Source organism: Fopius arisanus, unplaced genomic scaffold (genome assembly GCF_000806365.1).
Source record: "Fopius arisanus strain USDA-PBARC FA_bdor unplaced genomic scaffold, ASM80636v1 scaffold00033, whole genome shotgun sequence".
NCBI lineage: Eukaryota > Metazoa > Arthropoda > Insecta > Hymenoptera > Braconidae > Fopius > Fopius arisanus.
The window spans coordinates 618,318-645,442 of NW_011887772.1; the positions used below are offsets into that span (position 1 = coordinate 618,318).

Below are 27,125 nucleotides of genomic sequence, written 5' to 3' on the forward strand. Positions count from 1 at the left end.
GTATGAGAAGAAGAGAGTAATCCCTTCGTTTTGCTTTCGCCCTAGAGTAATCGATGTGCTATTTATCCCGAGCCTATTGCAATTATCCGGGATCTATGTACAGTAATTGACGATTGGCTACTCAATTTCAACCCCTTTCAAATGATTCCAATTAAATTTCCCAAAATTGCTGAATTTATTACTTTTTGATCCTCAAACTAAATTTTTTTATTGATTAACAACTATTTTCGATTTCGAGCTCGATAATTCCAATAATTTCCACAAAAAAAAATGGAGTTATAAACTTTTTGCCCCGACCGATGTATCGATGGATAATTGAGTACATCCCTTTTCCCCGATCACCGGAAAATTCATTTAATAAAAATTCATGGTGAATCAATGACCGACAATGGCCGAAACTTTTCCGTTTATTCTACTTTCTTTCATAACGGCGTATTGATTTATCCCCAGCAATTTCAACAATAAATGCGAAAAAACCGTGGATAAAACGAGGCAGACGAAAATTTCAAAGTGGAGCAGGGTAAATAAATATATGCACAAGGATAGGGGGTAGAAGGGGGGGTTTGTACAGTGCAAATTACAACTGCCGGAGTCCCTCGCCGTCTCATAATTTTCACTGTGGAATTTATCCGGAATACCTTGAGAGGCTAAATAAATTCTTAAAAAACGTCTTACTGGATTTTCACCGTTGATTTAATGAATTTCCGCGCCCGGCATTCCACCAAATTCCAATTGTTAATATTAATGCAATTTATTTTTACGGGTTGCGCCTTTAAATATTAAAAATACATGAAAGAAAAATGACTTGGGCGTATACCCGAGTAATTTCGGTCAGGTTGAAATCAGGATTTGATCAGATAAATATTTAAACCGGATGATGGGAATAAACGATAATTATTAGCGGGAAACGATGAAGAATTCAAATTTAAAATAATTTTATGAATTGGCGCGGAAAGGGTCAATGGATCAGGTGGGGCTCTAGCCCTATATTAATGTCTCACCATCAATTCAAATACATTCAAAACAAAAGCTGAATAACTAAAACCATGTCAAGTACTCTCGAAGTCTCCAGTACCTCGGGAATACCCAATATAATAATAAAAATCACTCGGCAGTATCAAAGCCCTCGGTGAATTTCCACGAGCACGAACGATTGCAGCCCGAAGTCGAAAATAGAAATTAAAAAAAAAAAATTCAAATAAACGACTAACAGACCAAAAAAACAATCCATTGACTAATCTCGTCGATAGCAGACTACGCCCTCAGATTACACCTCACAGAATTTATTCTCCCGATAAGAAAATACACGATATAAATCGCGCTCTCTCATCATTATCACCGATAATAAAATACCGATACAAAGTAATCTCCGAAAATCAAACAAAAAGAGTGGGAAGATAGACCATTGATCGGTGGTTTTGTTAAAACCAAAATGAGTCAGTCACAAGTGCTTCTGGGATGGCGACGACAACGAGACGAGATTCGCGGGTTTGTAATGTCAAGATTACGATTTTTCTTTTTTTTGTGACAATTAGTGATAATAATTCGTGTAATTGTTTTTAAAACAAGTCGATTCGCGGGTGTTGCGGAATTTTATCGAATTGTTTGGAGGTTAAAATCCTTGGAATGACGTCACAACTCCGTAGATTTTCCGGGGGCGCCACTTGTGTAGACAGGGTCGAGGATGAAGTGAGGTTAATCATCGCTGGTGATCAATTCAATTTATCAGAACACACGTTTCACGGAGATTCCGTCGACGGAGCTGTGACGTCATTCATCCTTGACGATGAGGGTCGATTTTTTATTTCCGATTTTATGGGGATTTCGAAGGATACTGCCATTTCTCAATTACATCCGTGGTAAATTGCAATTGGAATTGCTCAAGCTTTTAATGAAAAATAAATTATTTAACATAAAAAAAATTGAAATTCAACTCAAACTCATATAATTGGAAATTCAAATGGTTTTTCCGATTGAAATGTCGAGAAATTCTAACAACAATGTCAATTTTTTAAATAAAAAATTACCAACAAAGTCACAGTATCCAAACAGCAGCCGTTGGATCCCCGATTTATCGAGATAATCATTTTCCCCTGATTTTCAATCAACAAAAAGTTAACCAGGGGTGGGAGGGTAGTTTCACAGTCGCCACTCGGTTTCGCAAAAAAAAAAATACGGAAAAAAAGCGCGAGTAGAGGCGAGTGTATCAAATGTGTATAATGTGGGCATCAGCATTTGTCCGAAATCGGTTTAGCCACTTTTTGTGTTATTTCTTTTTCATTGTCAGTAACAGTGAATAAAAGCCACCCCTTTTTATTTCGCTCGTCAAGCGAAAATCAGCGCACACGATCCATTAACGTTTGTGTGAGGGACAATCTAACTGGGTGGTGTTGGAGGGGGGTGTAAAAGGGGGGTGGGGGAGGTAAAGGGGGTTGGGCAGACCTCCGGGGGCTTTGTGCCTCGTCGAAAACCATTAAATCGTTCGCTCAAACTGCCAAAGCTTTGCTAAATACACTGGGTGTCGCAGTTACCTTTCTATACACATACTTATGTGTTTGAAATGGATGGTTACTACATTGACACTGGCCTCTGGGCTCTTTTCTATGCTTCAACGTGTTGATGTATGGGTTGGAGGGTTTTGCTGGCAATGTACAACTGCTGGGTCTGACTGTCAGCTGTGATTTTCGCTTTCAATGGGGTGTGGGTGGAAAAAACCACCGGAAACTCGGACTCGGCCGGACGTTTCGAACAGAAAAATTGCCGGGAGAGATAAGACAAACGTTCGGATCGTGCGGTGACTTTTCGACTCTACACGCGTTTTTCTCCATTTTCCTCGCCTTTGTACTGGGGGGAAATAAAAATGGAAGATAAAGGGTACGTGCTGGTGAACGGATACGTTTCGATGGGGGAGGACTTTTTTTCTCGGTTTTATTTTCGGGGAGATTGCCCCGTTTTTTGGGGAGAATATTTTTTTTTTAATCAGTACTCAGTGCTCATCACTCCCTGGATAAAAAAATTGTAATCGGAAGATTTTTTCCAAATTTTCAAAAAATTTCTGGACAACTTTTCAGAAAATTGGTTTTTGAAACAAAAAAAATCGGGAGACAAAACAAAAATTTTTCAAAAATTTGTTTCGAAAAATTTTTTTTATAATTTTCTAGAATTTTTTTTCATTTTTCAATATTCTCAAAAAAATACACCATCTGAATTATAAAAAAAAAATTTCAAAAGCTTTCCCAAAAATAAAATTGTTTTATTTTCCGATTTTTTTTGTTTCATAAAAAAAATTTTTGAAAATTTGGAAAAAATATTCCGATTACAATTTTTTTTTTACCCGGGCTGTTTTTGGATTTGTTACTGGACGGGGCGGAGTTTTGGGGGTTATTTTTTCCGGGGGATGTATTCCAAAATTTTTAGCAGCGAAGGTGATAATAATTTATTGATTTTCAAAAAAGCGAGTAGTGAAGATTAAGTAATGGCATTTTTTTCAAGTCCTATCCTATCAACAAGATTCCAATGGTGATTTGGATTATGGCGGCAGTGAAAGGGGTTTTTAGGGGATTTTTCAGGCTTTGTGGTGGAGAAATATATAAAATAGACGAGCATAAATAAAATGGAGAAGAATGGGCTTCCGATGTCACTCGGTTTTCCCGGATTTGACGAGAAACTCGCGAGCGGGAAGCTGTAAAAATGGAAACTAGAGTCTCACTAGAATATTTTTCATCTCATTTTTTTTTCCGTGACTAAAACTTTTTTAATGATGGAGTGAATCATAACGATCGTCGTATCGTCATCTTCGGCACGTCATCCACCCGAATAAGTTGACGAAATTCGCGTGATTATTTTTTTATATCCCACGCGTTTGAAAAATAAAATAGAATATACAGAATCGATAAAATCCTCGGGATAATGGGCTTCGGATGCGACTCACTTCAGTTTCAACGACTGATCCAGCGAGAGAGGCTGTAAAAATTCAAGCGACTCTCGTGAATCCGAAAAAATCCTCTCTTTTTATTCTATTTCGACCCGATTTTCAATTACCATTCCCCACGCAATCTGCGCCGATATAATTTGCCACAGTGAAACGCAAGAAATAATAATAAATAATAAAAAGAATTCGATAAAAACAAATAGACAAATAGATTAACAAATCTGCGCATTTCCGTTTGACGATTTCGATAAATTTCGATTGATTTCGATCGACTTCGATTATTTTCACCGGAAAATACTGGCGCAGCGACGAATTAACATTAAAAAAAGGAATAATGAAATAAAATTCAATGGTTTTCACAGACGAAGAAAATATCACTGGGAGTTGGTGGTGCTTTCGTGGAGTTGCCAGCGGAAAGAGTAGGTTGGGCGAATCCCATTGAGTTTGTTCTATCCTGCATCGGATATGCCGTTGGGATCGGCAATGTTTGGCGTTTCCCCTTCCTCGTGTATCGTAATGGCGGAGGTATGTATGATACGTTAACATGTGATGTTACGTATTCCATTGAAATCCAGAATGAAAAAAAATAAAAATAAATAAACAGCGCGGAGGGTTGCACTCGTTGAACGAGATGGAAAAATATTTTTGCGCAAACATTTCCGTAAATTGAATGAAGAGATTTTGTTTCCTCAATGCATCCCAGATTATTTATTTATTCTAATCAATAATTAATATTAAGGGTGCGACTGGACGACAGTCTCTGTAAAAATTTATCACAATCTTAATTTATTGCATTGTATGAAGTTAAAATATAATTATGTAATTATTATATATTTATTAATTTTCTGTAATTATTCTTCGAAAACGAAACAGTCAATCGCTTAATTTTTTTTTTGTGGGTTATACCGCAAATAATTTTTAATTGAAATTCCAAATGTTTAACCCGCGAAGATTATCACTCACAACAATTAATAAATTTATTAGAACGCGTGGTCAATCTTAATGTAAATTATTCAATATCCCGGGTAAAAAAAAAATTGTAATCAGAATATTTTTCCCAAATTGTCAAAACATTTCTGGGAAACTTTTCCAAAAATTTTTCTTTTGACAAAAAAAAAATTTATTTTTGGAAAATGTTTTGAAAAAATTTTCAAAAATTCCTTTCGGAAATGAATGAATTACTAGCCAATGGAAACAAGAGCTGTTAATGCAAGAAGTGTTATTATTATTGCTGGAGAGGAGACAGGGAAGTCTTGAAAATAAGCCCCTGGCATTTCACAAGTTAATTGGAAGTAAGTGCCGGTGTCCCTGACACCCTGGAGTCCAATGACAGGGTGGAAGGTTCAAAGCCGGTCGGGAAGCCACTCCAGATACACAGAGATACGTTATAGACCGTTTGAGAGGGTCAGGAGGACATAGTACTTGGTTGTATACTGTACCCGGTGTTACTCTCTGAGATGTGTAAACCGTTGGATGGGTGAGAGAAGAGTGAAGTAGATGGTAGAGAGGATGGGCGTGTCGACCGCTCAAACTCGTTCTACCCCTTGTACAGTGGATATTGCCTTTCGGTAGCTCTTGAGGACATCCGCGTACCTCTCGAATGACGTTCGAAATATTGAGGGGAGAAAATAGGATATCCCATTTCCCTTCGGCCGCACCACTACTGCATTTTTCTCCAGGGAGTAATTCAACCCCAACCCCACCCACCACCCCTCAATCGTTTTGATTAAATCAATCCATCACTTTGTTCGGTCAACAATTTGCAAAACTCATGCTGTCACATACTGGCGTTCATTTTTTTTTTCCCTAACGTCATAAACATTCTGATCGACATCGAAAATCGGTGGAAACTTGATCGGTGGCTTGTCAAGGTCAATGATAGGTCAATGTATGAAAGGATTTATTAAATGGATTTTTTTTTTTTTAATTTCAGGTGCTTTTCTGATTCCATTTATCCTCATGCTGATCACAATGGGCCTGCCGATTTTTTACTTGGAGCTGTCTATCGGCCAGTACTCGGGGTTGGGACCGGTGGAGGCATACGGCCGGATGTGCCCTGGCTTCCGTGGAATCGGCATGTGCACTATGATTGTCGTAGCCCTAGTAACTGTGTATTACATGGTTCTAGTTGCATGGACCATGTTCTACACATTTGCATCCTTCTCACCGCGCCTCCATTGGGCTTATTGCAACAACGACTTCAATACACCCAGTGAGTTACCAACTGTTTCCACATGACATGGATCTTTCCATGGGCATTCAAAGTTTTCGAAGGTTAGATGGGGTAGTATGAAGTGGAGGTATGTACCTATACCTCAGCCAAACCGATCGACGTTGAGCCCCCGGAGGGGTTGGGAGTTTGCCTTTATATCCGTGAGGGACTTACTGGTGACTTTGCCTTGAGGAAAGTCAGGAATATAGGGGGGAGAAAGGATTTTCAACGCGTCACTTTCTATCTGAGACAGGTGTTGTCAACGGTTGAGAGTCGTTGGGTGCCAACAGCTATCGATGAAAATGGAGAGAGACCGAGTCGAGAACAACGAGATTCGCCGGAGGGAAAAGAATACTTTACCCCATCGTTATACGTATTGTCCTCCTACTCTGGCTTCCTCAGACGCTTCTATAGAATAGATCTCTAGATTCGGTAGATTAAACTGCCGTACTATTTATTCAACCATTTCTTAACGCGTTGTACATGACTATCTTTTTTTATTGGAATTGCCGGAGGTTTTCCAATTATCTTCAGAATTATTTCAACACGAAAAACGGTATTTTCACTCACAACGTGATAATCACTCATTAATCGCGAGTAATTGATGATTATGACTTATAGAAAGAGAAGTGGGCAGAGAGAAAAGATAACGAGAAGATGACTCAAAGATAAAAATCATCTACTCCCAGAATGCACTCCCAACATTCACTCGAAAAACAATATTTCAACCCACAACATCATAATCACTTGGCAATCGAGAGTAATTGGTGATTATGAGCTAAAGGGTGAGTAGAGGCCTGCGCACCGCTCCAGAGGCCAGAATTACCACAAAGCCAACTCATTACGTCATCGTCCACCAGTATTAACGTGTGTGTAACGTACGTGGATGCGTTTGTACAGCATCAAACGACTGGGCTGGAGTAATTTATACCGCATTGTTGGCCCGAGCTGGGGAAGCGCTTCCAAAACCTACTTATCGTCGTTAAAGGGCCCTTTCCCACCCTCACCCCTCGCAAGTTCAGCAACTGGACGCACTAGGGCTTTCATCCTCGCATTCTTCATTCAACACGTTTGAGGGGTTTTGGTGGGCAGGTACTTTCGCAGGTTAGCTTACGTGCCCGAGGCCTTGGTGTAAATATAGCCAGTGGATGTCATGGCCATCGTTAGACCTACCACTGATAGAACATAACCCACGCAGAAATCCAACCACCCTGTAGTGTAAACCTTCCAACCCCTCCCATCTCATCGTAAATAAACTCAATTCCCCTGACATTCAACCCCGGGAACATGATATTTTGATACGTTAATTAGCGAGCATCTCAACCGATGGCAATTGATATTACTGGGTATTAGGTTTTGCAAATCTATGAGTGGATTGGGTGGCAGTGTCCAGATGGTCAACCAAACAATTGACCAGTGGCTAATTATACAAGAAAAATTAAATAAAAAAATGGCTAGGAGCCGAATAGCTCAATTGGGAAAGCACCCGATGCATAATCGGAAGGTCCCGGGTTCAAATCCCGGTCTGGACTTTTTTTTTTCAGTAATTTTTCTTGCAAAAATTTGATCGAGAATTATCCTGCTTCCCTTCCTACCTAATCCAAATCCTATCCAACGACTTGTTTGACGTCACAAAAATGTAGAACGCTAAAAAACTTCTCCTCTTCTATGTAATTGATTATTTACATTGATTATGCTGATTTGATGACCTGTTCATGTAATTTCAGATTGCTGGAGTGCTCTGGACAACGAGGAGTGCCAGTCAAAGAATTCTAGCTTGATATTCTTCAATAAGACGTGCTCGGCAATATCAGACGTATGTCAGAGGCTCAATTGTCCTGATGGTGGCAATACAACTCACTGCTACAATGGAACTCAGGTTCTTCCAATGCGCTCTCTGTACAAACAAGTTTTATCCTCCGAGGAGTATTACAAGTGAGTGAACGATTGTCGTATGAATTAATTTCATAAGCAATCGATGTAACAGACAACAAAACGAAACATTGAATTTCCCATTTTAGTGATTAGTGTCTAATCGTAAAATCTGTCGGACTACAGTGATTACGTACTTGGTATACGAGGGGCGACTTGGGAGAATTGGGGCGGAATAAGATGGGAGCTCTTGGGATGTCTGACACTTGCCTGGATTATTTGCTACTTGTGTCTTATACGAGGCGTCCAATCTGTCGGAAAGATCGTATATTTTACTGCCCTATTTCCGTATTTTGTATTGATTGCGCTCTTTATAAGAGGTGAGTCGACTGTAAATCCTGAAATTTAGGTCATTCTCTTTCTGAATTTATGAGATAATCAGGACCATACTGTGAACAATTCCTTTATACCGATTTCAGTCTTGTTGAAGTATTGGATAAATTGCAGGTGTGACACTCGATGGAGCTGGTGATGGTGCCCTGTGGTTCATAACACCAAACTGGTCAACACTTCTCAATGCCAACGTCTGGGGTGATGCAGCATCACAAATATTCTACTCTCTGGGGATTGGCTGTGGATCTCTCATCACATTATCTAGTTTCAGTACATTCTCCAATAATTGTCACAGGTCAGGGCAATTCTCTTCTCTTTCCTGCAACGAATGATCGAAGAAACGATCACAATTCCCAGAATATTAATTCGTCAGATGTTATTTTCCTTGATGACAATTTGCCTAATCTTCCGATCGCATCAATACCGACTAACATGTGAACACATATGTGAAAAATTAATGACAAAATAAGAAACTTAATTAATTAGAAATTTAGTATGGGTCTCGTAAATTGAAAAAAAGAAGTTAAGGAAATTAAGAAAAATAATAATTAAGAAAATGTGAAATTCATATTTACTGGTGAAATTAGGCGAATTGTCATTCGGCGGACAGTACAAGTATCTCAAAGCAATAATTGTTTTATGGTCCGTGGTGATTGATGGAGGGACAGAGTGTGCTTGTGACGAGTTCCCTTTCAACATTGATGGGGCTTCGAATGAGGAAAGCCTTGTATGCTATCAGTGCACCCTGGGGACGAAGTTTCCGGGGGTAGCAAATACATTTGAAACCGGTAAACAGGTACGTGACGAGAGGCACAGACGTATTCAGACTAACTTTGATCGTTGGCTCTGGCATTCGTGAATTTCTCCTTGAGAACTCGGGAATCCTAACTAACGTAAAATCTACGACCATCCCAGAGGGCCTGGCTTTTGTGAGGAGGATAATCCTCATTTGCACGCCGACCAAAATTTCTTGGATCTCTTATTCCACTCACCTTCGGTTACGCGGAATATTTTCACTGGGGATTCGTTGATTGCTGCTGGAGAATTTTCAGCGAATATTCCTTCGACTTGCCAACAAAAATTTCTCTTAACAAGAGAATTTCATTCAACTTATACCATTTTTTAATTAACCTCATTTGCACAGATAATTTATTAATTAAACAGTCATTTCAGGATGAGTTCACGAGAAATTTTCTGTTCAATTTTACTCCATTCTCACGCAATTTTCACCGAATATTCACCGAATCGGGGGATTATTCCGTTTAAAATTTCAACAACGATCTTTTCCCTCGGGCTTTCTCGAGCACTTTATTGCATCCACCAGCTTCATAACCGGGTAATTTGAATGATCCCGTGTTTTCACGGTGGCCCGATCAGTTGTTTCAGTTTTCTCCGTGTCCTGAGCACCTAAACTCCTTCTGGGATAATTAAGATGGGATCCAATGTTGATGTACATGGACTCCTGCTTGTGTCGTATGATACGTAAACAACCTTCGGGGTATCTACTCGATGCTCTATGCATAACCAAACATCTCAAGGGCTACGGGGGCATATCAGATTTACCAGTAACGAGATGGTGCATGAATATTCCGGGTAAACAGATATTTATATCAAGAGAGTGAATTTTTCTCAGGCTTTCGTCAACCTGCAAATGTCTGAGAGATTCAGGTCCATTCGGTGGAAATTCATCAGGAAAATTTGGTCAATAGTAATAATTACGATTACGAATGTAATGGAGTTTTCAGTAATATTTTGAATTTATTGGAAAATTTGATTTTATTAATTATTGAAATTCAAATGGAATATTAATGACACTCGAAGGGGTGGAAGGGGTGGAAAGGGGTGGAAGAGGTGGAAGAGGTGGAGGGGGCGGAAGAGGTGGAGGGGGTGGAAGGGGGGAAGGGGTGGATGGGGACGAAAGGACACCCGTGATTTATGAGGAAATCAATGTAAATTTCCATAAATTACAGATATTCTGGTGACGATAATTTATTTATCCCCCGGTTAACTGAAATGATGATAAAATACCTATCAACATCACGGTTGGCAGACCATAATTCAATTTCCAAGTTGGTAACAATTTGTTCGCCCCGAAAATTTCAGTATCTCGGTGGTAGAAACTGAAACCGAAGAAATAGCGAGTTTTAAGTAGTTACAGTACTTTGTGCACATTAAGTTCAGCCAATGAATTTCATACATTTTAAATTTGAAAGTTTGATATTTTGATGGATGGGCTTTTTAAACTTGGATAACTCGCTTTTTGGATTGTGCAAGTCGAATTTTACTTTAGACACTCGCAAAACTGTTACGTGACATCCACACGAGGAAATATCAATTTAAATACACGACATACCCAAGTTGGCGGTAAAAATACAAAAAATTCTTTCCTCTTGTGGAGGAATTAAATGAATAAATGAATGAGTAAATATACCGGGTAAAAAAAATTGTAATCGGAATATTTTTGCCGAATTTTCCAAGAATTTCGGGAAAACTTTTCAGAATTTTTTGTTATGCAACAAAAAAAAATCGGAGAACAAAAGAATTTTATTTTTGGTAAAGGTTTTGAAAAATTTTTCAAAAATTTGAATAGGACATTTTTTTAATAATTTAGATGACGTTTTTTTGAGAATATTAAAAAATCGAAGAAGTAAAAAAACAACAGTAGAATTAAACAAAAAATTATATTCGCAAAAATTTCTAGAAAATTATTTAAAAAATTTTCCGACACAAATTTTTGAAAACTTCTTCAAAACATTTCTCAAAAATACAATTGTTTTATTTCCCGATTTTTTTTTTGAAAAGAAAAATTTTCTGAAAAGTTTTCCCGAATTTTTTCGAATTCCAATTTTTTTTTACTCGGGTACCTAGTGGGGAAAATTCGCTAGACATTAACGAAAAAATTGTGACTCTGGGTGATAATAATTGTCATTTTGGCAATTTATGGTCGTAAAGATAAACGAATGAACGTTGCACGATAAAAATACCGATGCGTATTGAAAAAGCTCGTTGACCATAACGAGGCCAGTGAAAACAAGTGGGAAAATTGCGCAGCTCGTCAGCACGCATGAAAATTCAAGTATTGTAGATTTCCACTGATCCAGCGATTCAATTCAATCTGTGGAATTCTCTTTTCCACTCGCCTGCCCATCCTTCCCCCGAATCAACACCGAACAGAAATATCTTTATTTAACAAAACGATTGAACAGTTTAAAAAAGGGGACAGAGGAAAGCTTTAAGTCTCGATTTTTTTATTCTGTGAAATATGAGCTACGAAATTATTCCCAAAATATTTCCATATTTAAAAAATAAAATTCATTAGTCGTGATGTTATAATTCCCCGTAAATTTGCGGAGTGATATCAAAGGGCTCTTCGACATATCAAAACACCACTCCCTCTCCCTCTCCTAACTCATCGATTTGTCCTCTGGTATTTACCCCATTAATTAACGCGAGTGGAATTGATGTACGTCAATTTATAGCTTCCACAGTCATTTGAGTGGGGTGGGTGCAGTCAATAATTTTCAAAGGGACATTTTCAATATTTTGCTCTACCAATCCTGATATTGGAAATTTTTTAAATACACGAGATTTATTTAAATCCCTTCATTCGATCCCCCGAAGGGTCAAATTTCAATCATCCCCCATTATTTTGAATTCCTTGTTTTCCCGGGTAAAAAAAATTGTAATCGGAATATTTTTTCCAAATATTCACAAAATTTCTGGAAAACTTTTCAGAAATTTTTCTTCTGAAACAAAAAAAAGGGAAATAAAATAATTATATTTTTGGAAAATGTTTTGAAAAATTTTTCAAAAATTTATTTCGCAAATTTTTTAAAATAATTTTTTAGAAATTTTTGCGAATATAATTTTTTCTTTTAATAATACTGTTGTATTCTTACTTTTTTTTATTTTTCAATATTCTCAAAAAATACGCCACCTAAATGATAAAAAAAAAATTTCTATTCAAATTTTTGAAAAATTTTTCAAAACCTTTCCCAAAAAAAAAATTGTTTTGCTTTCCGATTTCTTTCCGATTTTTTTGAAAATGAAAAAAAAAATATTCCAATTACAATTTTTTCTGCCCAGATTACCCCGAGGATTCCCCTAAAATTATTGTCCACGAATAACTGTAAAACAGGTGTAAAAGCTTCTAGAGAAATGAAAAATTCATTTGGAGCGTTAGCAGTTTAAATCTCCCTCCCTCAATTCGAGAATTATACCCTCAATGGAGGAAAAGAACCATCTGGACGAGAACTAGGCTTGTACAATGCAAGTTTGAGGATTCTGTTAGTGGTTTGGCACTCGAATGCGAAGTAATTCGAGGAGGCCGCGAACAAAAGGGATCCGCGTAATCTTGCAACCTCGGGGGTTTTTGAGGAAGAGCCAGAGGACCTTGCTGAGGTATTCCAGGGTGAGACAGCCTCACGGAATCCTCACCCGAATACCCCAGACGGAATAAACCACGATCCATATCTCGTTTTTATCCTTTCTCGTCCCTGTGCCATTCATTTCTCCTTATACTCCCAACCAATCCCTTTCTTCTCATTTTTTTTTTCTCGAGTCCCCACAGCCTCCTATTATTTCTCTCTATTATTCCTGATTTTTTTGCATCTATTTTTGCTTTCAGGGATGCCATATTCGTATCGCTCACCAATGTATTCACCTCGGTATTCGCGGGATTCGTTATTTTCTCGATCATGGGGTACTTGGCCAAGCAGATGAACATCCCCATCGAGGAAGTCGTCAAAAGTGGTCCTGGACTCGCTTTTATCGCTTATCCAGAGGCTGTTGTCAGAATGCCCTGGCCCAATCTTTGGGCATTTCTCTTCTTCTTTATGCTTTTTATCCTAGGAATTGGAAGCCAGGTAAATACTCGAAAATAAATCCAAATTTCCATCTTTCCTTTTTTCATTTCATTGAATTCAATTTCATTTTCACGGTTTTATTAATTTATTGTTTTTAATTCCTATACGAAACAAATTTTGTTGGGAATAATTTATGCGCAATGGAAAATTTACGCGAAATTAATCGCATGAAAAATTCAGATCAGCAAAATTTAATTTCCATCACAAAAAATCAGTAAAAATAAATAATTATGGATAACGATGGAATTTTTAATTGAACAATTTACCCGGAATGTACGGAGAAAAGTGGATTTTTTTTTATAGAGTGGAGAGTCCGAATTGAAATGTGAGAGGTTCAGACTGCAAGTCATGCGAAAGATTTTTGCAATAATTATTTGTTAGTGGTTCTGGGGGAGGGGAAGTCTGACTCTCGGTACAGGCGTAATGCATGTGCCGTTGTTTCAATACCCCCCACCTTTTACAGTGTCCCGCACGAAACAGAGCAGAATGAATAAAAAAAGGGAGAAAACAGGGGAGTGGAAAAAAGTGAGAAAATAAAATGATAAGAGTGAGATAGAGGGGAGAGACAGAGGAGATGGGGAAAAAAGTGTCGAGTGAAAACGTGAGTGGTGTCCCGGGGGTAGAGTAATATTGTTTTTTTTTTTTTCTCTATTTTTCGTGCACGTGTCACGTTGGAAATTAATACGCAAGTGATACTCACACGCGTCATAATGCGTCAGACGGTAATTAATGTTTCATAGGCTATTTCCGGGGTTTCATTGGTGAATTTATCGTTTGGGTTTGGGAATTAGATTACGAGGGGTCGTTACATCTACTGATTAAATCTATGGATCAACCGAAATTATTGGAACCCGGGTAAAAAAAATATTTTTTTCAAGTTTTCAAAACATTTCTGGAAAACTTTTCAGAAAATGTTTTTTTTTTAACAAAAAAAAACATCAGGAAACGACAATTTTATTTTTGGGAAATATTTTGAAGAATTTTTCCAAAATTTTGTTCGGATAATTTTTTTTATCATTTTCTAGAAATTTTTGAGAATATAATTTTTTCTGTTGATTATACTTTTGTTTTTTTACTTTTTTTATTTTTTAATATTCTCAAAAGATACGCCCTCTAAATTATAAAAAAAAAATTGGAAAAAATATTCCGATTACAATTTTTTTATCCCGGAAAATCACTCCACGTGAAATTAATTCTCAAATTTCATGATATGGGATTTTGAAAATTCAAAGAAATCCGGTATTTTTGGTTTTTAAATTTTATTTCTATTATTTTCACGTGAACCTCTAGAAAATAATCAATTGAATTTATTTAATAAAAATTCAATACCGAAACTACCATGAGAAGAAAAATTCCTCTTACATTTTTCATCAATTACCGTCAAATTTTCAATAACAAATAAAAAAAAAGAAAAACTACCCCCAGAACAAAAATTTTCAATCCAAAATTTTCCGTAACAATTCCCGAATTTTTTACTATGACTCCAATGGTGATCTGAATTTTTAAAATCACTCCCATAATCGAGAATATTTATCTCCGCGTCAGAAGGAGAGAAGGGCCGTGTAACAGACAGTAATTTTTCGAATTGATATACCTCTAATCACGTGCTCACCCCAAACTACTAGTTTGTCAATATCCAATCACAGTTTGCAGGAGTTCAGGCGATAAACACAGCAATACTGGACGTACGTCCAAGCCTCCGTAAGCACGAGAGTCTACTGATCCTGTTTATATGCGTCTGTGGATGGCTTTTAGCACTGCCGATGATCTTTGATGGTGGAATATACATGTACACCCTGATGGACTGGAACACAGCATCTTGGGCGATACTGCTGATTGGATTTGCCGAAGTTATAGTTCCAGCCTGGATATATGGTTGTGATAAATTTCTGGGTAATCTAGGCGAGATGAATATGAAATTTGGAAAAATTTTAAATCGATACTGGTGGCTCAGCTGGACTGTACTTGCACCAATTACAACACTTGTAAGTTCACCCAAAACATGGACCAATGCTATTTTCCAATCACGCTAACACCCATTGGTTTGTCGTAAACGTCTGTCTCATTTCCATCTTCCTAGGGTTTAGTCACCAAACTAACAGCTATTGGTTTATATTGCAGCTACACTGGGTTTACTCGTCTCCTGTTTACATTTGCACCGGTGACAATGTACCAAATTTACACGCTATCCCCTTTGTCAATGGGCAAATCGCTGTTGTAGGCAATTGGTCAGGTCTTGGGGATGAGGGGAAAGGAGTAATTGCGGGTGTCAGTTGATTATGGAATGGGAAATTGATGATGTGGGAATGCTCACCTCTGATAAGATTTCAAAAATATTCATCGATGTTCAAAAATTAGAAACTTCTGGGAAAAACATTTGGAATTTTCAACAATTATTTTCGATCAATCGGTTGCACCTTCAAATATTAATAAAATAATAATAATTATTATCAAATTCCCCCACATCCCAGCGATGTAATTATTCCCAGAAAATGTCGATTATATTTTTGTAATGTTTTGTTTATTAATATTTAAGAGTGCTACTCATGAATTATTCTATTATTAGATAATTAATAATTTCCCGGAATTTTCAATCTGTTGAATTGAATTGTCAGAAATTAACAATGTAATTCCAATGAACGACTCCTCAATTCAATTCAATATTTTTAATGAGTTTTCAGTCGATAATTCACCTCGGGTAAAATCCATTCACTCAGACCCAGGGATAAAAATCAGTCAAACGAAAAAATGATTAATTCTTCTATTCGTTCGGTTTCGACAAGCCATTGAAGCGCGTATTAAATTAAAAAACCACAAAGTGAATGGGAAAAATAAACAACAATTTTTTATCCCAACAATATAATGCAATTGGTTTTATCTAATACCTATGGAGGGATCAAGAGGGAGAGAGAAATAGAGCCAGAGTTGAAAGAAATGAATGCAAAGTAAATTTAAAAAAATATATAAAAAACAAGCGGATATGTCGTGCAAATGAGAGATGAAATGAAAGTCTTTCAATATGCCAAGGCCCTACCGAAAAACTGGAGGTACTTTAATCCCTCGTTAACGAGTACGAGCCCTCAGTGCTCGCCAGTATCATAAAGCACCTGGTGTGGCTTGGGCTTTTTTTTTTTTTTGCTTCATCCGTTTTTTCATACTTATTTTTAAAGCGAAAATATACATGGGCATTTGTGGCGTGGGACGCGATAAAAACGATTTAATGGGAGTAATGACGAGGGTTTTCAGTTTCGTGCTGAAGTGAGTTGTGCGAATTGAGTCGAGTCTATTTTTTCCTCACGAGATCTGCGTATTTAGGATTTTTTTTTCCTCACCAGGGTATACCGATTCATTAATTTCTTGGCACTCAGTCGAGAAGCGGTTTATAATTCCCCTAATTTTAGTATTATAAAAATGGAGAATGGAAATTTATAGATCTGTTTTGATAACGAGTCATTAGTCTCTTTTAGTTTCGGATAAATAATATTTGTCAACGATCTGATTATGATCTTTTGGGTGGAATGGGGTACTCGTGAGGCTGTACTCATCAATCAAATATTTTTTTGTGAGAAAATTATTGGAATTGTTTATTTTAGATTTCGTGAAAGCCGATATTTGGGATCTTTCGGGTCTTGAAATGATTGATGCTGATGGAAAAATGATAAATTATCGAAGTCACGAATTGGGCAGCTAATTCATTTTTTTTTCATTTTTTTTGTTACGAGATTTTTACTAATTTTCATGAGTCGGTTGGATTTTTATGGAATAAATACAAATTACAGGAGAAAATTCAGTCTTATTTTGAAGGATTTTTATGGGAGTCGTTCCATAATTTTTTATTGGCCCGAGCAAAAATGTCGTTTGGCCCCTGAATTTTTCTGGACTTTTTACAACGCAGAGAAGAACTTTGTAGTAAAATTCCCCCTAATGTTGCAATAAAAGATGCAAAGAGCGGAGTAAAAATTACATTTTGACTATAAGAAACGTCAATATTTGCGTAATTGCCATGTAAAAAAAAATTGTAATCGAAATATTTTTTCTGAATTTTCAAAAAATTTCGGGAAAATTTTTCAAAAATTTTTTTTTATGAATAAAAAAATCGGAAAGCAGAACCATTTTATTTTTGGGAGAGGTTTTGAAAAATTTTTCAAAAATTTAAATAGGAAATTTTTTTTATAATATAGATTGCGTATTTTTTGAGAATATTGAAAAATCAAAAATATAATTAAAAGAAAAAATTACATTCGTGAAAATTTCTAGAAAATTATTTTTAAAAAATTTCAAAACATCTCCCAAAAATAAAATTGTTTTATTTCCAATTTTTTTTTTCAAAAGAAAAATTTTTGGAAAAGTTTTCCATAAATGTTTTGAAAATTTGGGAAAAATATTGCGATTAAATTTTTTTTACCCAGGTTATTACAATCCTCGTATAATTTATTTCTTAATGCATTGAAAATTGAAAAATTCGTGAAATATTTTCAGGGAGTCTTCACTTATCAGATGATAACGTACACATCGCCGACGTACGGAGAGTACATTTTCCCGTCATGGGCAAATACCATCGGAATTCTGATTGGCCTATCAACACTGGCACCTCTTCCCCTATTTTTTATCCACAGCCTCTGGAAAGGACCGGTGAGTTTTTATGAAAAGCCTCAACATCTGACAGCGAATCAATACATTGAGGAACAAATTTTCACTTTGCGCACAAGAAAATCGGCCAATTTTTCCAAAAGCTAAATTACACCCGGAGTTTACTCCGCACACATCCCCTCGGCCATTGTCCCAACATTTTCCTCTCGTACGTGCACCAATAATACCAGTGTCAACTTGATTTACGATCCTGAGCATTTTTTCGACGTTCAAGAGTCGAGATATATTGAGAGGCAAAAGCTCACGGAATATTGTTGTCGTTTGCTTCATTAAAGAGAAAAATTGCCGAATATTGTGACAGCCGTTTCGGGGGGCGATCAATCAGGTTCCGTTCGATTTTATCGGGATATCATGTGCCTATTATTCCATCTTGTTTTCGTGATTGAAACTCGCTTTTACCGTTTTTAGTGAAATTTTCCACAATTTGTCCGGATTGTTTTAATCAAAAAATTGCATTCATTTTCATGATTTTCATTCCGAGAATTCAAAAATTTATTATTACATCCCCTTGATTTTTTTTGCCTTGCAAAATTATTAGATAGAGAAAATTACCGAATTATTTTTATCAATGACGAATTTATTAAATTGTATTAATTTTCATATTTATTATTAGAAGATTTAGGAACCCGAGTAAAAAAAATAGTCACCGGAATATTTTTTCCAAATTTCCAAAAAATTTTTGGAAAACTTTCCCGAATTTTTATTTTTAAACAAAAAAAATCGGGAAGCAAAATAATTGTATTTCTGGGAAATGTTTTGAAATTTTTTTTTTAATTTGTTTCGGAAATTTTTAAAAAAATTTTTTAGAAATTTTTGCGAATAAAATTTTTTTTTAAATTATACTGTTGTCTTCTTACTTTTTTTATTTTTCAATATTCTCAAATAATATACACATAAATTTTTGAAAAATTTTCCCGAAATTTGGAAAACACATTTCGATTACAATTTTTTTTAACCCGGGGACATTATAAATTTTGTTAAACAAGTTTAATATATTAGAAAAAAAAAAAGTCAAGTCTTGTCTCATGTCGAGAGATCATGCAATTGGTTTGCTATTTGTTCCCAGAGAGACTGCAGTTTATTCCGTCCATCGAAGAGCTGGGGACCGTCGTTGAAAACCTAGTGGTGAAATTCAAGTGGAAATGGCCCCTTCCAGTCCGCTACGTCACTACCTCTCCTCTTTTATTCACTTCGAAAGCTCGCCCCTTCCCCCCCCCTCCCCAAAAAAAAGAGAGAAAAAAAAAAGAAGAAAATCCCGTGTGCACTTGAACCACAAGCGAGACACCGATACGTCTTCGGTAATAAAGAGTCTCTGTTTTTGGTTTTTCTCCCTTTCCTCCTGCCCACCCACCCCCCTTCACCCCCTCACCCCTTTTCCCCTTTTCACTCGGGAGGATCACGCGGTCGAGAGAGTGGACTCGTTACTTTACGAGAGTATAGATAACCGGTCCGTGTACTTTATTTTTTTCTTATTTCGTTTTCTTTGAAACTTGGCGAGCCGTAAGTGCCCACGTTGTACCAATTTAGCCTTTTAATTGCAAAAGGCGGGCCACTTGTTTTTTAAGAGATTCGAGATTGTAATTAAGAGGACGGAGGCGATTTATTTAAGAAATGTTGTATTTATTGTGCAAGTATTTACTTTGTCTGTCGGATAAATTATATTTTTACGAGAGTTCAGTTATTTTTTTTCTATTCCAAATGGCTAATTTATTTGAGAAGTTCTCAAATCATCATCGTCATCATGTGATACTAACAATCAACTGATGTTAACAAATAATTCTCAACAAATCCCTAGCTAATAATTCATGATTTTTTACGAGAACAGAAATAGTAAAGAAAATCAGTACCCACATGACGAAAAATATAAATTTATTCATATATTTATATTGTTCATACATATTTTATAGATATTCTAGGGAAAATTTAGCGATTTTCCTGAGATCTCGAGGAAGTCCTCGAGGAACCGACGCTCTGGTATTTTTGGATAAATTTTATCACAATTTTATGTCTTAATTTTGCGTCTCGGAGGTTCGAGAGAGTTTTCATTCGTTTTAAAATCCAATACTCAATTCCACCCCCCACCCACCCCCCAACGTTGATGTCACACAAGATATCTTTGTACACGAATTGTTCTCTCTCTCATGCATTTTCATGAGTCCGTTATAACAAGGTGAACGAGAAAAAAACGGATAATAAAACGATATTTTTTTTTCTCTCAGCGGTATAAAAATCATAAAATGCCCATAACGCATGCACTTCCCACGGCGTACCATCCGCAACGAAATAAAAAAAAAAAAACAAGAAGAAAAAAAAAGAAAGAAAAAAATCATGAGTAAAAAGCCACAGAGGGGCTGACCAGTCCTGTAGTTTCACTACTTTCCCCCCAGTAAAACAGGTACCCGCTGAGTCAGACCCACCTCTTCACGAGGCAATTTATTTTTTAATAACCCCCCACCACCCCTCCCATTATTTACAACCATTCCAGTCAACTCGTTGTTAATTAAACAAAATCGCTGTCAAGTGGAACAATAAAAATAATAACACCAGATGCAGCGTCGATTCTCACTCGATTTTACTCAAATATTTTATGATTTTGGAAATAATTAGAGTTGCCTTTTCCTCCCGTTATGTATCCAAGGTAACTAGTTATCTTCAACCTCTAGAATTCACCCATTGTATTACCACCTCACACCACTGCCCGATTATATATCTCAAAAGCCCACGGAGAAAACTCATTTTCAACGATTTATTACAGTCAAGCGGGTTCAATTAGTCGACAGCGTAACGAGCTTTGGCATCACTTGCACTTTTTAAATTAGTCCCATTGAAATTATCGAAATGAATGTCAACAATCGGAACAATTTTGTTTGATTAACGAAACAATTAAAATTTCATTCTTACCTCCAGCATTTTTTCTCCAATTATAAGAATAAATATATATAATTATTTTGTTAATAATGTTTAATAACACAGAGAATTCAATTAATGTCATTTGATTATCTACAGAACCCAATCCATTATTATTTTATATTTTATTTATCCTTTATGTTATAAATTTGTTAATGAAAAAATTGAAGTAAGAATGAAATTAAAAGTTGAGCGATTTATAATTAAAAATAAAATTCCATTTTATTTATAAAATCCCTTATCACGCTTGTGCCCTCATTTAATTATTACATACACGTCGCGAATGTTAGTTTAAATATTAATAATAATTGCCAGAGGATGAGAACGCAATTAATCTGTATCAACCCCGAGAGATCAATCCCCAAAGCGTCGGAACATCCGGTAGGTCTCATCCCCAATCCCCAATCAATGACTTTAAACTCCAACAGACTACCACCCCCCTCGCACCCTCCAACCCCCATCTCTTTTAACCCCAAATCTATTCTACCTTCTTGAGTTAAGCCAACCCCCAGTGAGACTAATTAAACGCTGAAGCACACGGACAAACCATATAAACAATCCAAATGGCACGAATCGCATTATAGAAGTGAAGTGAACCATTGAGGATGGGGCAGGGGGTGGTTAGGGGGTGTAAAAGGGCCTTGTGAGAATCTCCTTTATGCGAATTGCAAACTAACGGCTGCCTTTTACACTGGGACCATGGGGCCAAAGCTCTTCTCCGGTCCGGTGGACACGTTGCCGCTTCCAGGCACTTAACTCCCATCTCCACCCACCACCCAACCACCCCCTTGTCTCTGTACGTCTTTGTACGTCTGTGTGTATATAGTTTGCCCTCACTCACGTACCCATGGGGGTATGGAAGAGTATCGAGTCTCGTCCGCACCGAATGCTCTTTAAACCCCCTCTGCATCAACCCCTTTACCAACCCCCTCTCTCCTCATCCTCGTACCACCCACCCATTCCCTGGAAAAACCCTCCCTCGCCTACCCATCGGGGTCTTCACTCTCACGATAAACCATGGATCACCAACCATGTTATTTTCCGGAAAATTAAAGCCCTTCGTCTCTCGCGCTTTCTCGTACTTCGGATTATTTAATTTAGTCGTATGATGGGTGACCATCGTTTCACATGAAAATTATTCAAAAATTTTCCATCCGGTGTGGCAATTAATATCCATTTTTTTTGGTTTTCCACAAAATTTTCATGGGAAATTGCGGAAAATTCTTCGATTTTTCCCGGAATTAATATTTATTTTCAATTTTTCAATTAGATTTTCCACGACATTTTCAGCGGATACCTCGGAAAATTGTTTTTTTGGAGTTTTCCCTCCCGGGTAAAAAAAATTGTAATCGGAATATTTTGAGAAATGTTTTGAAAAATTTTTTATAATTTTTTCTTTTAATTATACTGTTGTTTTCTTATTTTTTTATCTTTCAATATTCTCAAAAAAAACGCCATCTAAATTATAAATGTCCTATTCAAATTTTTGAAAAATTTTTCAAAACCTTTCCGAAAAATAAAATTGTTTTTTTCCGATTTTTTTTGTTTCATAAAAAAAATTTTCTGAAAAGTTTTCCTGAAATTTTTGGAAAATTTGAAAAAAAAATTCCAATTACATTTTTTTTTATCCAGGCTTTCATTACGTTCTAGAAATCTAAAAACGATCGATCTCCCCATCCCCTAAATTTCCTCCCCAATTCCCCACTAAAATTTCTCAATAAAAATTGCAAAATTAGCGACTGGCAATAACAACAAAGAATTATTATTACAGCACTGCAACATTTCCGTAACATCCATCTCTCATTACTGTTCCAATTACTCATGAGAATAACCCGAGTTGTGAGCACTCGCCATCGGAAAATAAAAGCCCCGCCAAAAAACAAAAAGATAAATCCCAAGTACAAGCGGAGGAAAATATAAGAAACAAGGGAATAGGAGGGATGGGGCAGAGGGTGGATAAAAAAAAATAGGGGAAATAGGTTGACCGTTGTCGCAGTATAAAGCAACTCGGGTTATTGTTTCACCCTTAATTCTTTCCATACTTGCTATATATTTTCCTTCGTCTCGTTCTATCCCCGACTTTCCAGAGCTACGAAGGCCCTTGACTAACGACTATGGGTGGACGTTGACAGCTCTTAAATCTTAAGAACCGAGAGTTGAACGAAACACCCGAAGGCCTTCCAACATTCCCACCCCATTTCCACCCCATATCCACCCAACATCCACCCCTCATCCACCCCTCATCCACCCCATCACCCCTCATCTCTGTACTTTCCCCATTTCGCTAAATAAATATCGTAAAATTTTAATGCCCGATGTTATGCTTTGCAGTAAATCAATGAAAGCTCAGTGCTTATAAAACGGAAAAAGAAAAACGAGTGGTAGAGCTGCTGCTGGGTTTGATTTTAATATTTTCCTATTGGAAAATTCAGAAGCTGTTAATTAATCGTGGAATTATCGTGGCGAGTGGTGGTGTTTTATTTTTTTATGAGGGGTGGAGAGAAGGAAATAATGAAGTTCGGGGTTGCAAAAGATAAATTCTGCAATTCTGTAGAGATTAAATTCTATAAATAAATTGTTAAAGATGAAGTATGGGTGAAAAAGAAAAAAATTGAAAAAATAAAAAATGTATTTTCACCCCACCCAAAAAATTAAATGAAAAAAAAAAACTATTTACAACCGTACAGAAAAATGAAAATATCTCGATTCCTAAAAAAAATTTCTTGAGCCAATAATATTTACTAACCACAAGAATATATATTTGGCATTAGTAAATATTATGGGAGTATTTACACAGTGATTGCCAGATTGACTGGTGAATATTTTCTTCTGCCAAGAAAATATTCTTGGCAGAAGAAAATATTTTTTTCAGTGTATGGGACTTAGAGCGAAATCTTTGAAATTTCGATCGTCCTTTTCTCAGTCCTCTCTTTTCTTCTCTTCTCGAGAACATTCGTCAGGTAGAGTGAATAATCAACACCCTGGAGGCTCTGTGAATCAGGGGATGATGGGGTAAAACTACCTGCAACACGCAACGTTGAAATAATATCTCGATGGGATTACACCATTCGCTCATGGCATTTTCCGGATGAAAAATCCCTCTCGTCGTGACCTTTACCCCAGAAAAAAAACTTCATCTATCCGTTGCTTTCAAATTCACAGTTATTTATATTATTCTTCTTTGTTTTTTTGCAACCCACATTTTCATATTGAAAAGAGAATCATTTGAATATTTATAGACGACAGAATGGAATTTTTTTTTAACGGCGTAAAGTCGATATTTATTCCACTCGAGGTTTTTCCAGGGAATATTTCAATATTACTTTCGACTGGACCGATCGACTCATCGATTTCGCACACGTGAAAATATTTTTCGTGAATACGCGAATGATGAATTTATTATTTATTATTTTGTTTTATTATTTCGATAAATAGAGCGTGAGAATTTTTTTAGTTTCTTCAATTATTTATTCATTGACGCGTAATTGACGTTTTTATTGTAAATCTTTGGAGGTACTTTGTTAAATATTTTCTCCGTCTGTTTAAATATTGATTTAGATTTTTTAGTGAAGGAAATAAGTGAATGGCTGTTCCTTTACCATCCGTTTGCTCGGCTGTTGTCCCTCCCGACATCTCGAATTTCGAATTAAAATCGACTCTCGTGAAAGTTAAATATTTGACCGAGTCAGGGGTTTGTTTATAAACATCAACAGAAGTCAGATCAGTTTGCCTAGTCTTTTCCCTTGGATCTCTCAAGAACTTTGTGGATTTTACAGCGATTCTCAAGACGGACTTGAACGCAAATAGCGCTAGGGTATTGAGAAGATTCAATGAGGCTCTCATCGATTGCCTCCATTAAACTCTCACCAAAGAATTAAATTCAACGGACTTTTAATTACTAATTATCGGCACACTGACACCGCCAATTCGGGTGTGAAAATGATAAAATTTCGCGGAATTCGCGAAAATTCATAAAAAATTATCAGTATCTCATCGATTTATCATCGAGCCTCAATCAGAATACGCATTGAAAAAACGTAAAAAAATTATCGGTAACGAAATCTAGGGAATTTTTAGATGAATAATTTGATTTTTTATTCGCATTTCACGGATGGATAATTCGAGAGAAATTGATGTATGAAGATTTTGCAGGAACCAGAAAGATTTTCCTCATCAAAATTAATGGGAGTCTCTGGGACGGGCGAAATGATAACAATTCTTTCAACCCCTTGGGGGCATGATAATTGGAAATTTTGGGGTTAATTCGAGCGCGGGGTAGAATGGGGTGAGGGGCGGTTTCATCCCCTTTCTCTCCCCGCGAGTTGGCAAATGAGTTTCTCTACGAGTTTCGACAAGTGTAAATATTAGTTCGCATTTATGAACGTTTAATTATCATTTTTATCCATTTAACGAAATGAAACTGTGAAAGACGAGATTAAAATTACTGATTCATCAGTAATTGGATTATTCGAAGGCAGAGAATTTATTTATCTGAATCAGAGTTTATTTTAAAAATACTTAATCCCATTTTTATGCAATTTTTTATTTCAAAAGGGGAGAACTCTGCATTTTTAATCCAACATGTTTATTTTAAACTATTAAATAATTTTAACTGATGATTTTTTTTAACTGACAAAAATAATCAGTGTCTAGACGAATGTCCGAACGATGAAATTCAGCCGCGAAATGACCCAATTCCACCCGGCGATACGCGTTAATATCTCGTGACCAGAAATATCCATTATAATATATATTTTTTTATCGTTTACTATCACATTTGAGGGTGCACTTAAAAAAAAAAAAAGAAAAAACAGCGATAAGCAATTTTTGCTACTATGAATGCTAACATGCGATATAATTCAGCTTTATCGGGGCCTCCATAACCAGCTTAATAGGTATGTTTATAAAGGTTGCATAACAATTAGAAAATGAATATTACGGGAGTTCTCGTGCATTATAACTCAACTTGGTGTGTTAATTTGTTGTTTAAATAGGGCTTCGCTGTTTGCATTCAGGCAAATCTCTGTACAGTACCGTGCAATACATTTATACAACGATTCTGGTGAGTTCGATGATTTAATTTATCGACTAATTTCCGTAACACGTACCAGAAATCGCCATCTTATCAGTGAATTCTGAACTATTAATTCCACACTCAACTGATATCCAATTTTTCAATTTTCATTTTTTTCCTAATTAGTCATTCAATTCGATTTTAATAATTTCTTTGTCAAAAAATTGTTAATTCAACAAATTATTTAATTCCATTTTAATAACTTTTTTGTAAAAAAATTGTTAATTCAATAAATTATTCAATCCGATTTTAATAATTTTTTTTTCAAAAAATCGTTAATCCAATAAATTATTTAATTCGATTTTAATAATTTTTTTTTCAAAAAATCGTTAATTCAATAAATTATTCAATTCGTTTTGAATTTTTTTTTTTTTAAATCGTTAATTCAATAAATTATTTAATTCGATTTGACTATTTTTTTTTTCAAAAAATCGTTAACCAAATAAATTATTCACTTCGTTTTAAAAAAATTTTTTGTCAAAAAATTGTTAATTCAATAAATTTACATTATCGAATAAATTGCTTGGTAAAAAATAGTTCGTCATCATTAAACCGATTTTTCTCCGTCAGCCCAAAATGACACCCCAAAGAGCCATTCTGATCTCCAGGAGATATCGGCACAACTTTTTCGGCATGACAAACTTTTTCAGTTGTATCTCGGTACCTCGAGAAGACAAACAGCACCTCAGGGGATGTTTTTTTTTCACCCAAAAAATTTTCCCCAGGATCGAATGCCATTTACCACCTCCTCATTTGCATTAATGAGAATATGATTGCGGGAAGAGACGAGAGAAGTGCGCAGTCAAAAAAGTAATATCATAAAAATATAAATGTTTCTTTTTCAATTCATCGGGCAGAGATCTCGTTTTTACGACACCTTTTTTTACGACGTTATACTGTAAAATAGCCGAGTATTTCATCATGTCTCGGTACACACTCAAGTGCTTTTGTATTATTTGTACTCTCCCTTATGTCTGACCATGAATGCTGCTATCGGTTATTACCTGTAACGTGATAGTGGCCCTCATACTGTTTATTGGGGGTTTAATAATTGGGTTTCACGGTTCGAGAACATCTGGGGGGAGTCATTTTCATCGTACCGGAATTCTCAGGACATGGCTCGTATAGAGCAAAACATTCCTAATCCTAATATAAAAAGGAGAGAGAAAATTCATCTCGTAATATCTCGAAATATCTCGAATAAACGTAAGTAAAATTACG

The 27,125-nt window shown here is 36.2% G+C and overlaps 2 protein-coding genes across 3 annotated transcripts in view; one reads left to right on the top strand and one right to left on the bottom strand.

Annotated features, from left to right (window-relative positions):
- LOC105265925 (carboxypeptidase Q) overlaps positions 1-27,125 on the bottom strand; it is a 74,084-nt gene that overhangs the window by 4,569 nt on the left and 42,390 nt on the right. Inside the window, exon 1 of one of the 2 annotated variants that reach the window (XM_011303751.1) lies at positions 1,002-1,175. The exons of the other annotated variant lie outside the window; for it this stretch is intronic. Coding sequence (XP_011302053.1) covers positions 1,002-1,004 — 3 coding nt within the window. The 5' untranslated portion in view covers positions 1,005-1,175. Of the gene's footprint in view, positions 1-1,001; positions 1,176-27,125 lie in introns of those variants that run through there. 2 annotated transcript variants of the gene reach the window in all.
- Positions 1,451-19,115, top strand: LOC105265924 (sodium- and chloride-dependent glycine transporter 1). Its single transcript, XM_011303750.1, has 10 exons — positions 1,451-1,488; positions 4,294-4,456; positions 5,865-6,143; positions 7,871-8,078; positions 8,202-8,395; positions 8,523-8,703; positions 13,036-13,273; positions 14,920-15,258; positions 17,753-17,905; positions 18,990-19,115. The coding sequence occupies exons 1-10, from the start codon at positions 1,459-1,461 to the stop codon at positions 19,044-19,046; spliced, it is 1,842 nt and encodes a 613-aa protein (XP_011302052.1). The 5' UTR covers positions 1,451-1,458; the 3' UTR covers positions 19,047-19,115.

Excerpts from the sequence above, each read along its gene's own strand:
- LOC105265924 (XM_011303750.1), top strand. The coding sequence starts at position 1,459 with ATGGCGACGACAACGAGACGAGATTCGCGG. Across the intron at positions 8,079-8,201 it reads TCCTCCGAGGAGTATTACAA|TGATTACGTACTTGGTATAC; the intron begins GTGAGTGAACGA and ends GTCGGACTACAG. Across the intron at positions 13,274-14,919 it reads TCCTAGGAATTGGAAGCCAG|TTTGCAGGAGTTCAGGCGAT; the intron begins GTAAATACTCGA and ends ATCCAATCACAG.